Here is a 13,028-nt window from a genome sequence, read left to right as displayed (position 1 = left end):
ACCCCCCCCCTCCCGAATCCCCCTCCCCCGAATCCCCCCTCAATCTCCCCCATTATTATTATTTTTTAATTAAAGATCACCTAATGACCACCACACCCTCACACTATACCCACCCCCACCCCAAAAAAATAATTTTTATGCCCCTGGCAAGTTGGCATATAGCAGTTGAACTGTCCGTCAGTATGTCAGTCAGTCTGTCTGTCCGTCCGAAAAAAACTTTAAAATTGGCCATTATTTTTCACTTTTTATGCCCCCCTTCGAAGAAGAGGGGGTATATTGCTTTGCTCATGTCGGTCGGTCTGTCGGTCGGTCCGTCCACCAGGTGGTTGTCAGACGATAACTCAAGAACGCTTAGGCCTAGGATCATGAAACTTCATAGGTACATTGATCATGACTCACAGATGACCCCTATTGATTTGAGGTCACTAGGTCAAAGGTCAAGGTCACTGTGACCCGAAATAGTAAAATGGTTTCTGGATGATAATTCAAGAACGCTTATGCCTAGGATCATGAAACTTCATAGGTAGATTGATCATGACTAGCAGATGACCCCTATTGATTTTCAGGTCACTAGGTCAAAGGTCAAGGTCACGGTTAACCGAAATAGTAAAATGGTTTATGGATGATAATTCAAGAACCCTTATGCCTAGGATCATGAAACTTGATAGGTAGATTGATCATGACTAGCAGATGACCCCTATTGATTTTAAGGTCACTAGGTCAAAGGTCAATGTCACGGTGACCCGAAATAGTAAAATGGTTTCCGGATGATAACTCAAGAAAGCTTATGGCTAGGATCATGAAACTTCATAGGTACATTGATCATGACACGCAGATGACCCCTATTGATTTTCAGGTCACTAGGTCAAAGGTCAAGGTCACAGTGACAAAAAACATATATACAAAATGGCTGTCCCTACAACTTAGAGCCCATATGGGGGGCATGCATGTTTTACAAACAGCCCTTGTTAAGATAGCAACTTGATATTTGGCATGCATGTGTATCTCATGGAGCTGCACATTTTGAGTGGTGAAAGGTCAAGGTCACTGTCATCCTTCCAGGGTTCGCCAAAACTTGAAAAATCTGTCAGTCATTTGGACTGACAGACTTGAAATTTTTGTCAGTCCGAATCAGTTTCTGTCAGTCCCACTGTCCGACTAAACTATAACAGAAAAACACAACAAAAGTGAGTACCTTTTAGGTGTTAATTGGTTTTGATCAAATTAAAATACAATAAAAACATGTCCAAAGTTGATATAATGAAACAATTATTATATTAATAATAAACCACATATAAACCAAAGGCATGTCAAACTGTTTTTAGACTCCACAGCTCTACAAATCCGTGTTCTAGAAAAGTTAGGGTGACATCCAATCAAGTTTGACTTAATTGCACACACCGATTCACACAACTTTGGATGACTTCAATTTCTGTTTATTAGCCAATTTCCCAAGTTTATAAACAACACCTATTGTTAAAATATTTTCTCTTAGCTGAGGTGGTTGATTTCCAGGTTCAATTAAATTAATGTATTTCACACCTATTACTTGATAGAAAGGCCCATGATAATTACCACCATCCATTCTTGTTGTCTGAAATAACACAAAACATAATGCTGCAATATATCAACAACAAATTAACACATGTCCGAATTTTAAATTATGGAAATATAGTACATTGGGTGGAAAAACTTCGTTTGATTTCAGAAATTGTTGGTATGTCAATTAAAATATATCCTTCCCAGAAAAATATAATAATGAAACTATTTAACAGAAATGCTCACAAATGCCTGTTGAAACCAGTTTTCATGCGTTTTTTGTTGTGGAGAAATTAAATGGAACAAACAAAATGGTGGACTCACCCGGTTGCTTTTTAAACAAAGACCGTTGATTTTGAACTCGCATGTGATAGTCAATTCTAATCCAACTTTAAACATCAAAATGAAGGTAACAAAAAAAGGATATTGACAGAAGTTGAAAGAAACGCATTTACCTTCTATTAATCCAATAGCACATTATACACTTTGAGTGATCTTTTTTAAACCATTTTTCATCCGATTGTGTTGGTCAGTCGGACCAATTATCTTAAATCACTTGTCGGTCCTGAGAAAAATTTGCCCGTCAGGACCAGCGGACCGACGGTTTTGGCAAACCCTGTCCTTCAAGGTCAAATGTCAAATTTATGGTGTCTGTCCGTCCAAGAACTTTAACATTGGCCATAACTTTTTCAATATTGAAGATAGCAACTTGATTTTTGGCATGCATGTGTATCTCATGGAGCTGAACATTTTGAGTGGTGAAAGGTGAAGGTCAAGGTCATTAGTGTATTATACAGGAAGGAAAAAGGGCGTGGTGCAAAATTTCAAAAAAGGGCACTTTAGCGCGCGACATCCATAAAAAGGGCACAAATATATTTGTATAGTGACTTAATAACAAGCTTTGTTACACACAAACATTGTATGTATAGTTTTGAGATTTATTGTTGAATAATTAAACCAACAAAATCCAGAATGTATATTTTATTGTGTGTTTTATATTTTCATGTAGTAACAAAAAACAAGATTAAACACCATAGGATATATGTCTTATACAAACTATAGCTTTTCAAAGAAGTCTTAGAATACTGTTAAATGAGTTACCCTCTTAAACAATTATTTATATTTAAAACGTTACACACATTGCACAAACAAGTCCTTTATATGCATCTTAAATGGAGATTCACAAACACTAACACTTTGTTGAATAGTCAGAAAGTTCTGCGTAATGACATTGTTTTCATGACCACGTGTTGTATTGTGTACATTTTATTTCGCAAAAAGTGTAACTAGGAACGGCGCCGTACTGTCTTTTGTTCATTGTCAATTAATTCAATATACGTTAATTGGTCTCCGATATAAACTTGTTTTGCTTACAAAGCAATTTGCATCAATTTCTAATTTACGTTTCGTCGAAAGTGGAATGCCAAAATCGGAAAGCGTACGTTGCGACATTCTAAACACGAATGATAAGTGGTACAAGTTCAATATTTTTGTAAAATTCATATCTGTGTTTGCCAATTAACATATTTTGACAAGTTACAAACGGGTCATAATGTTCTTAATTGAACCAATGGTGCAGGCCTACTACTGTTACAACAATTAACAACTTTTTGCCAAACAGGGTCCAAGACGGGGTATCAACTTCTTTGCCGACATTCACACGTTATTGTAATCAAAACGTCGTGACAATAAACAAGCACGTGCTCCAATTAAGCGCGGTCTGCCTAACTGTGAACAGCAAACGTGTTAAGATTGTCGTCTGCTACAATTCATCAACACACATCTACTGTGAGCCTGCGCCAACTGTATTGGAAAGGAGGCGGAGCGTTATTTAAATCGACAGCTTTAATATGAGCCTGCGCCAATTGTATTGGATAGGAGGCGGAGCGTTATTTTAATCGACAGCTTTAATAATGTCACGGGTTGCTATTTTCGGCGAATGGCCAATTTTCAGGAAGTACAGTGGACGTCATGGGGTTTTGTAATCGGCGTATGGAAACAATTATCGGGCGTAATATACGGCCGTACGCCGCTTAGTGCAAGCCCTGTAAATTAATTTTTATTAACTTAAAACTGTTTTGCATTAAATTGAAATCAAATCAATATTGTACAGATACAACTGGTGTTTTTTAAATTTAATTACGCGTAAAAATAAATGTTTTGATATAACTGAATTATGCATGAAATGCACAATTTTCACGTGAATAACATCGAGGTTTTCATCAAGTCTCCTAAGTAACTGTGCACGATTGTATCCGGACCGATAAGTGTTACAAAGCCACTGAAATTATCGATTGATATTGACACATGGTTATTCACGCATGACGTATTCACAACCGCGCGAATCTTCGCTGATAATAGTCGGCTTAGAAGCTTGGTTAAGAGGCAATTAAGATGTTATCAATAAGGTCGCGCACGGCGGAAAACAGGGCGGTGGCCTTTGAAAAGGGCAGCGTGGCGCTGATTTGCTTTGAAAGGGGCAGCGAGGCGCTTCAAAAAAGCGGCGTGGCGCCGCGCCACGCTAAAATGGCCTGGATAAAACACTAGTCATCCTTCAAGGTCAAATGTCAAATATATGGCGTCTGTCCGTCCGAAAACTTTAACATTGGCCATAACTTTTTTAATATTGAAGATAGCATCTTGATATTTGGCATGCATGTGTATCTCATGAAGCTGCACATTTTGAGTGGTGGAAGTTCAAGGTCAAGGTCATCCTTCAAGGTCATCCTTGAAGGTCAAAAATAAATAAATTCAAAGCAGTGTTCTCATGAAGATGCACATTTTGAGTGATGGAAATTCAAGGTCATCCTCCAAGGTCAAGGTCATCCTTCAAGGTCAAAGGTCAAAAAACAAATAATAAAATTCAAAGCGGCGTTATCGTGAAGCTGCACATTTTGAGTATTGGACGTTCAAGGTCATCCTTCTAGGTCAAAGGTAAAAAAAATAATTAATAAATATTTATTTTCAAAGCGGCGCAATAGGAGGCATTGTGTTTCTGACAAACACATCTCTTGTTTTTTTCAAACATGGTTAAAAAACACAAATATTTATTTTTATTATTTTATTTTTGAAATACCGTCCAACCATCCCACCCAAGAATTCCCCCCCCCCAAAAAAAAATTGCATTTTTGGAAGATAATGTAATAAATAACCACACCCCAACACCATACACCCATCTCCACTCCACCCCTCCCTCCTTTGTGATTGAAATTGAGATAGGTCCCTACACCTTTAAAAAGAAAAATAGATGAGCAGTCTGCACCCGCAAGGCGGTGCTCTTGTTTAAACATTTGACATAATTACTCGTATAACCCTTTACCACTTAGGTATGTATTTTAACGCATGTCTTATAGTCCCTTAGAAAGTTAATTTTAATTAAGGACCTTTCTTACTATATTCAAGTTTCAAAGTCTTCATTTATTTTCCAATCCTTAGATACTGATGAGCAGCAAACAGCATAAAACCTGAACAGACTGCGAGTTACTCGCAAGCTGTTCTGGTTTTATGCTGTTTGCACATACCGTATTTCTTCAATTGTAAGACAGGTTTTTTCTCGATTATTTAAGGCATAAAGTTGGGGTGTCATCTTATAAGAGCATCCTTAGAAAAAACTTAGTTTTTTTACCAATATTTGTGAAGTGATAACCGTATGTCTGATGAAGAAAAGAAACTACTTTCGTTTAGATACATGATATTCCACTTATATCCTTTTGTTATTATATATTATAAATGACATGTCTGTTTGGAATACTCGCGAGTTTATTATCGAATAAGGTCATTTATTATTTTTTTCCATTACATTAATAAGAATGCATTGACTTAAATAATGACATTCAAAACAATGTATTACTGGTAATTATGGACCAAATCGGCAGAGTTGCAATCACGCATGTTAATCCCTTTTGTCTAAACACCGCAGACAGCAGTCTACACAATAGGTCAGTAGACGTACTGTGCGTGTTTTCATAACGCCCAACACTTACTCCGAATCAGTATACAGTACAATTACTGTTTCAATAATTACTCAACTAATAGACCGTAACGATAAGGATACGGCGTGTTTGATTTGAAATTCATTTAGAAGAAATATCAAATTATTCGCGATACAATTGTGTTAAAAATACTAAAGAAACATTTAACCGAAATCAACAGAATTCAATGTTCTCTGCACTACACAGTTCGTATAAAAAAATCAATACACGCACGCTTTCCATGACCTTGTACATTGCTGCATGATTTTGCGCCTTTTGTCAGGAAATGTACATGATGACTATATTGGAAGAATTGTAAACGTCATATTAACATTAAAAATTCGGAAGTGTGTTTCGGATTACAAATTATTATTCTCATTTGGGAATTTAACGGAACATTTATACTTGTGGTTTATTTGTTATGATTAAATATTAATTTGTTACAATGCTTTACGTATCGAAAAAAAATGTTTTAATAATATTATGCATTAAAAGCACAATTTCCAGGAGGATAACACCTGTTGACTATCATCAGCCTCTTGCGTAACTTGCCATGATTTTATCGCGGTGCAGTACACTGAACGGACCGATTAATGTGGTTATCAAAGCCATAAAACTGCAATGAACCCCAGAAGTTATTGATAGTGACATGTTACCACCTAGGGGTGGGCCGTAAAACACGCATTGTGTAAACAATAACGGGTATTTTGACTGTTGAAATTTTACCAATTTTCTTCCGTAAAAATTGCCCTTTCTTATTAGCGAGGCCAAGCAAAATAACCCGATCTTGGACCTAAAGTTGGGGTCTCGTCTTATAGTCGATCCGTCTTTCAATGGAAGAAATACGGTAGCCATTTTCACTTTGCCTCTGAGTGAGAAAGGGTTAAACATTAATTCATCAATTGGTCTTCTGACGAAATATACACCCAAAAAAAGTTAGCAAATAATTTTGGTTCCACAGTATATGACTGTTTAATTTATGCTTTCTGGTGGTTTATAGAGAAATATCGGTGAAATAAAACTGGTATTTCACTGTTTTAAACAGTAGAAAATAACAGTGAAGAATATAAATATTTTTCACTGTTTTACTGTGAAATTACATCATTTTTTCGACGAAAGGACTTCATAAATCCAGCGAAATAATCCAGTTAAACTCTTTTACAACCTAAATTAATGGTAGAAAAAAAAAATAAAATAAAATAAAATGTGTTGGTTTCAATGGAATATATCAATTTTAATTCACTCGTGATAATAAAAAATACATATTGTGAAAATATTATTTTATTATATATGAACACTCGTTAAATAAAATCGATATTCCATCAAATCCAACAAATATCCTCTATATGTTCTCATCTGTTCAGACTACGCCACCTGCCTGCAAAGTTCGGCAGCCTTCCTCACCAAGTGCACACCATCTGCCTGCATGGAATCCAGCCCCTCTCTCTGGTGACATCACCTGAGGATCTCATGGTGCATCCACGGTACGATCATTTTCAAGGAAACATGTTTATTACATACATTTAGTGATTGTATCCATGTTGTTTGTTCCTTGAAGCAGAGGACCAAATATAAAGTCTTGTACTTCATTTCCTAAATTTGGTTATGCATAATCCTCATACATTTTAAGTATGACTTTTCAAAGAAAAGGCATGCTATTATACTGGCCCTGGCATCGATGTCAGTGTCATTTTTCAGTTAACCAGTTTCTCCAGAATTGCTGGAAGGATTTCATGAGACATGAAACATTTATTCCTCATTTTAAAATCACCAAGAAGGTCAAGTTTGGTAACTCTAATTTGAAATTTGTCAAAATATGGGGACATTTTACACTAAGACATTTTGAATCTAGTTCACAAGCTGGGTTTGATAAGTCTATTTGTGAAAATTAGGCAAAATTACTCTTATATACAATGTAACAAACACTTGTTTGAAATTAAAAATAAAAATTGTTTTTTTACGCTTTAAAATTTTAGATATAAGCTATATAGACATATTACAGCTCAACTAACTTAGGTATTGCCATTGAACTTCACATGAAGATATCTTGCATCAAAACCATCACACTTGGTATTGACTAAGATGGATGCGGTCAAGGTCACTGTTTCTATAAATAGCAAAATGGATTCTCCCTTATTTCTCAATAACAAATTTAGTTTTACCTCATATTCAGACCTAGCTTTGGATTGCATAAAGGATGGGTGGGGTCAATGTTATTTTTAGTAAATATAGAATACAAATCTGCTCAATAGATGAAGAACGAATTCAGATTTTGTTATGAATATCTTTTATCCAGTGGTGATCAGGTGTGCAAGAAAAGTGCATGAGATTTACTTATAAAAAACACAAATTCTGATAATTCACTCAAAAACAAATTTCCCAGTAAGCTATTGGCATGCAACTACATACATAGATTATGGGATTAAGGTCAATGGTACTTGACATGAATCCATCGTTTCTTTTCAATATTTCTGTTTCAAATTGATCTATTGTATTGAAACTACATACATAAAGGTCTTTTATCCTATTACCAAACGAAAAAATAGATAGTACATCAACGATCGTATAAACTTGAGCTTTATTCTATCACTATTTTTAGATCAGATTTGGGGTTTTTCCAAAAATTGCAGAATATGTTTTTGTCAACTAAGGAAAAACTAAATCGTCAAAAGTGCGATATTTGATAATTATTCATGGAAAATAGGGATAAAAAATTGGATAAATAGAATATTCTTATGCCCCCCTTCGAAGAAGAGGGGGAATATTGTTTTTCACATGTCGGTCCGTCTGTCGGTCCGTTGGTCCGCCCACCAGATGGTTCTGGATGATAACTCAAGAACGCTTATGCCTAGGATCATGAAACTTCATAGGTACATTGGTCATGACTTGCAGATGACCCTTAATGATTTTGAGGTCTTAAGGTCAAAGGTCACGGTCACATTGACTCGTTCTTGGATGCAGTTAAGGACCACTTTTTCAGATTATATTATGTACTGGTGTCATGGGGTCTCCGTCCCCACCAGATGGTTTCCGGATGATAACTCAAGAACGCTTACGCCTAGGATCATGAAACTTCATAGGTACATTAATCATGACTAGCAGATGACCCCTATTGGTTTTGAGGTCACTAGGTCAAAGGTTAAGGTCACAGTGCAGGTTTTATTTACCTTATATAACAGACGCCGTATCGGCATCTTCCCCAAGCAATCTTGGCTACTTTTTTCCCCTTTCCGGACCTAAAAATTCCACAAGCGGAAGCTTTTCCCCTCCATAAAACAGTTCAAAACAATTTAATTTTACAACAAATTCGCTCGAAATCGTACAAAACACAGTTTGGTACCCATCCAATTATGGTTCCCAACCCGTACACGCCGTTCTGTACTGTAAAAATGTTACGACAATGATTACCTGCCTTGGCCGATTTACGATAACTGTCAACTCGCTTTACGTTAAATGTCACCAAAAAAGGCAAAATGTCGCATAACTGGCAAAATTACCGGAAAAAGCCCCCAAAAATTGCGAATAACGCTGTTATTTCATATTTCTTCACAAAAGTAAGTCCACTGCAGCAGTCTGTTCCTGAACGGTCTGAAACTGTCACAGCCAGTCCCTGTCAAGGTCAACTCAGTCTGGCACAGCCGGCCACAGTTAGTCCCTGTCATGAAGTGATCACTTTGACAAAGTCAGTCATAGTCTGTCCCAGCCAAGATGATCAAGGGAAATGCCTCTGTGAAATTGTGTAATAACATGTAAATTAACCACAAATATTGATATATGAAGAAAATAACAGTCTTTTTTGTTTTTTTAAACCCAATTAACAGTAAAAGTATGACCCTTAAATTTTTTCCCCTATTAAGGAAAAAACGCGCGCGATTTTTCCCCAAAAGTGGAAAATCACGCGTGAAATTTCCCAAACCTAAGGGCTAAAGGCCCCCTCCCCTACAACCCAAAAAAACCCCTGCAGTGACTCGTTCTTGGATGCAGTTTAGGACCACATTTGCAGATTACATAATGTACTGGTGTCATGGGGTCTCCGTCCCTACCAGATGGTTTCCGGATGATAACTCAAGAACGCTGACGCCTAGGTTCATGAAACTTCATAGGTACATTGATCATGACTGGCAGATGACCCCTATTGATTTTCAGGTCACTTGGTCAAAGGTCAAGGTCACAGTGACTTGAAATAGTAAAATGGTTTCCGGATGATAACTCAACAATACTTTTGCCTAGGATCATGAAACTTCATAGGTACATTGATCATGACTGGCAGATGACCCCTATTGATTTTCAGGTCACTAGGTCAAAGGTCAAGGTCACAGTGACTTGGAACAGTAAAATGGTTTCCGGATGATAACTCAAGAATGCTTATGCCTAGGATCATGAAACTTCATAGGGACATTGATCATGACTTGCAGATGACCCCTATTGATATTCAGGTCACTAGGTCAAAGGTCAAGGTCACAGTGACTTGGGAAGAGTAAAATAGTTTCCGGATGATAACTCAAGAATGCTTACGCCTAGGATCATGAAACTTAATTGGTACATAGATCATGACTGGCAGATGACCCCTATTGATTTTCAGGTCATTAGGTCAAAGGTCAAGGTCACAGTGACAAAAAACGTAATCTGCCACTACAACTGACAGCCCATATGGGGGGCATGCATGTTTTACAAACAGCCCTTGTTTGAGTTTAGGATAAAGATCAAGTTTGTCATGCTCTGCTCGAACCATGTTAGCATCTGCCTTGCATGATTAACTTGATCTTTATCCAAAACTCACATAATATTCTATATTCATCTTTATCTAGCTTGCATATTGGGTGTGTGAGATGGAGGTCAATGTCACTGGCAGTAAATATCGAAGATGTTTTTGTACTTAATAACTTGAAAACTAATGGAGCAATTGCAATTAAGTTTCAGGTTTCTCATCTCCAGGGATTTACCATGGGAAGGGTTAGATCAAGGTCAAGGCCACTGTTAATTAATTAGAAGATGGTTTTGGCTAAATATCTCAAATACAGATTAAGGTGGGTTCCCACTGCCGATCTAATCAACTCGATCATCCCGATCACCAAAATTTCCCGATCAAACCCGACCAAGCTCGACTAAAAAGGGTAAACACGACTTCGTCTGGACCTCTTGCCGATAACACACGTCCCCCACACGACTCATTCACGACGTCCACTCAACCATCTTTCTGATTTCCGCTCGATCTTCGAGACCTATGCTCGAACCCTATACGATCTCAGCTCGACCAAGTAGACCTCAGCTCAATCGCCACCAGAACTTCACACGACCAGATAGTGATGGTCGTACTACAGTCGTACAAAGCGATCTAAAATAACTCTGGTAGAGGTCGAGCGGATCGGGTACAGAGCTTGTGTATGGTCAAATAGCAATCGGGAAATGATCGTGTACGGTAGAGTAGCCGTCGGGTAGCAGTCATGTAAATCTGTACATCAAATCTAATAGAGGTCGCGTGGATAGCAGAGCTCCAGATAAGGGTCGTATTTTCGTCATTACAAATTATTTTCAAGTCCGTTACGTATTTATTTTAAAATCTTGTCGTACCATTAAGAATTACAAAATCAAGTTACGAATATTATTTTTACATCGGTTCGTATCGATTTTTATTGAGTTCTTTTTGCGTATTAAAGATCTTTGCGGTGTTTATATAGAATGGTTATCGGGGTTGTTTAACAAAGCGCATTTTTTCCAATATAAGGGGGGCGTATACAGTCTATCTGTCAAAAAACAATGGAAGCGCCAAGAGAGCGTCCCTAAAAAACTGCAAAGCGTCCAAAAACACGCTTTTAACATATTGTACGCAAAGTGAGCCGAAGTTAAATGTTTAGAAAGACATTATAGAAAAGATACGATGTTGTATGTTCAGTTGCCGACACAGTCGAAAAAGCTAAACAAAAACGCGACACGACGGGTCCAAACTTAAACACACAAAAAACATTGAACGAGTGGAAGGGACAAGTCCCCTGGCTATTCGTTGAAAAGATTGAAGAGGAGACCCATTTTAATTGTGAAATATGTAAAAATTCATCTAAGGCATGCAATCTAAGCACAGTTTGGGCATATGAAGGTATTTGAAAAATAAAATTGTATAATACTGAAAAGACACTGTTGAACTCGTATAAATAAAGTTGCTAGTATGTTTATTTTGATTTTTTATGCATGAAAATAACCATTATTATTTATTTTTAGGTCATTTAGAAAAAATAAGAATTATTTTCCAAAACTTAGTAGTAACGTTTAGAATAAAATTTCAGAGTTAAGAATTCTTTTTTAAAAACTGGTAGTAATTTAAGAATTTCAAAAAACCTTATCTGGAGCTCTGGATAGTGTTGCAATCTAAAGTAACTCGGGTAGAGGTTGAGCGGATCGGGTACAGATTGTGTAAAAGATGTCAATCCGATCGCAACACAATTGCTTCACGATCATCTCGATCTTCTACTCGACTAATACACGACAACTTCCCGAGCGCTTCTTGATCCATTTCCTACTCAACCGCTACTTGATATTTTTTGACATGTCAAAAAATATCTGGTAAAAAGCCCGACCAATCCCAACCTACCCGACCGCCCCCGACCACTCATGCTGACCAGACCAGACCAGTACACGACCGCTTGGTCGGGCTTGATTGAGTTGATCTGATCGGCAGTGGGAACCCAGCTTAAAGCTATATTGATGAAGGCATATATACATTGTACAACAACTTGATTGTTTGCATATCAACTACTGATAAGCTATTTGTAATGGACATGAGAATGTTTATTTCTGGTTCAATGTTAGCTGGTACAAATAAATTTTATGCCTATAATATAAGTATATGTATTCAACTTTTTCAGTGTGAGAAAAAAATGGGATAAAGCAGCTGTAAAGTACATCTCTGAACGCATAAAAGGTACAACAAGTTTTATGGTCAGGTGATACTTAAACAATATGTTTTAGTTAACATACATTTACAATTAAAAAATCATAACTAGCTTGAATGTGACATATTACACTTAACTACTTACGCCTTTTTATGCACCCGGATCAATAGATCGGGGGTATATTGTTTTTATCCTGTCTGTCTGTCATTCTGTCCAAAACTTTAACCTTGGTTAAAGTTTGATCATTTTTGCAATATTGAATATACCAACTTGATATTTACCATGCATGTGTATCTCATGGAGCTGCTCATTTTAAGTGGTGAAAAGTCAAGGTCAAGGTCATCCTTCAAGGTCAAAGGTCAAATATCATTGTATTTCTTTCTTACTTCTGGTGGAGCTGCACATTTTGAGTGGTGAAAGGTCAAGGTCAAAGGTCAAAATATAAAAAACATAAATTTTCATAACTTTTTAAATATTGAACACAGCAACTTCATATTTGGCTTGCATGTGTATCTCGTGGAGCTGCACATTTTGAGTGGTGAAAGGTCAAGGTCATCCTTCAAGGTCAAAGGTCAAACATTATTTTATTTTTTCATTTCTCCATTCAATCTCTAACTTACTTCTCGTGGAG

At 37.0% G+C, this 13,028-nt stretch overlaps 1 protein-coding gene across 1 annotated transcript in view; it reads left to right on the top strand.

Annotated features, from left to right (window-relative positions):
* Positions 1-13,028, top strand: part of LOC127844753 (uncharacterized) — a 55,692-nt gene that overhangs the window by 23,155 nt on the left and 19,509 nt on the right. Inside the window, exons 7-8 of the mRNA XM_052375212.1 lie at positions 6,875-6,994; positions 12,371-12,426. Coding sequence (XP_052231172.1) covers positions 6,875-6,994; positions 12,371-12,426 — 176 coding nt within the window. The remainder of the gene's footprint in view (positions 1-6,874; positions 6,995-12,370; positions 12,427-13,028) is intronic.

The sequence above is a fragment of the Dreissena polymorpha genome, chromosome 9 (genome assembly GCF_020536995.1).
Source record: "Dreissena polymorpha isolate Duluth1 chromosome 9, UMN_Dpol_1.0, whole genome shotgun sequence".
Lineage (NCBI taxonomy): Eukaryota > Metazoa > Mollusca > Bivalvia > Myida > Dreissenidae > Dreissena > Dreissena polymorpha.
The sequence above is the reverse complement of the archived record's forward strand: the minus strand, read 5'-3'. Positions and strand labels throughout refer to the sequence as shown.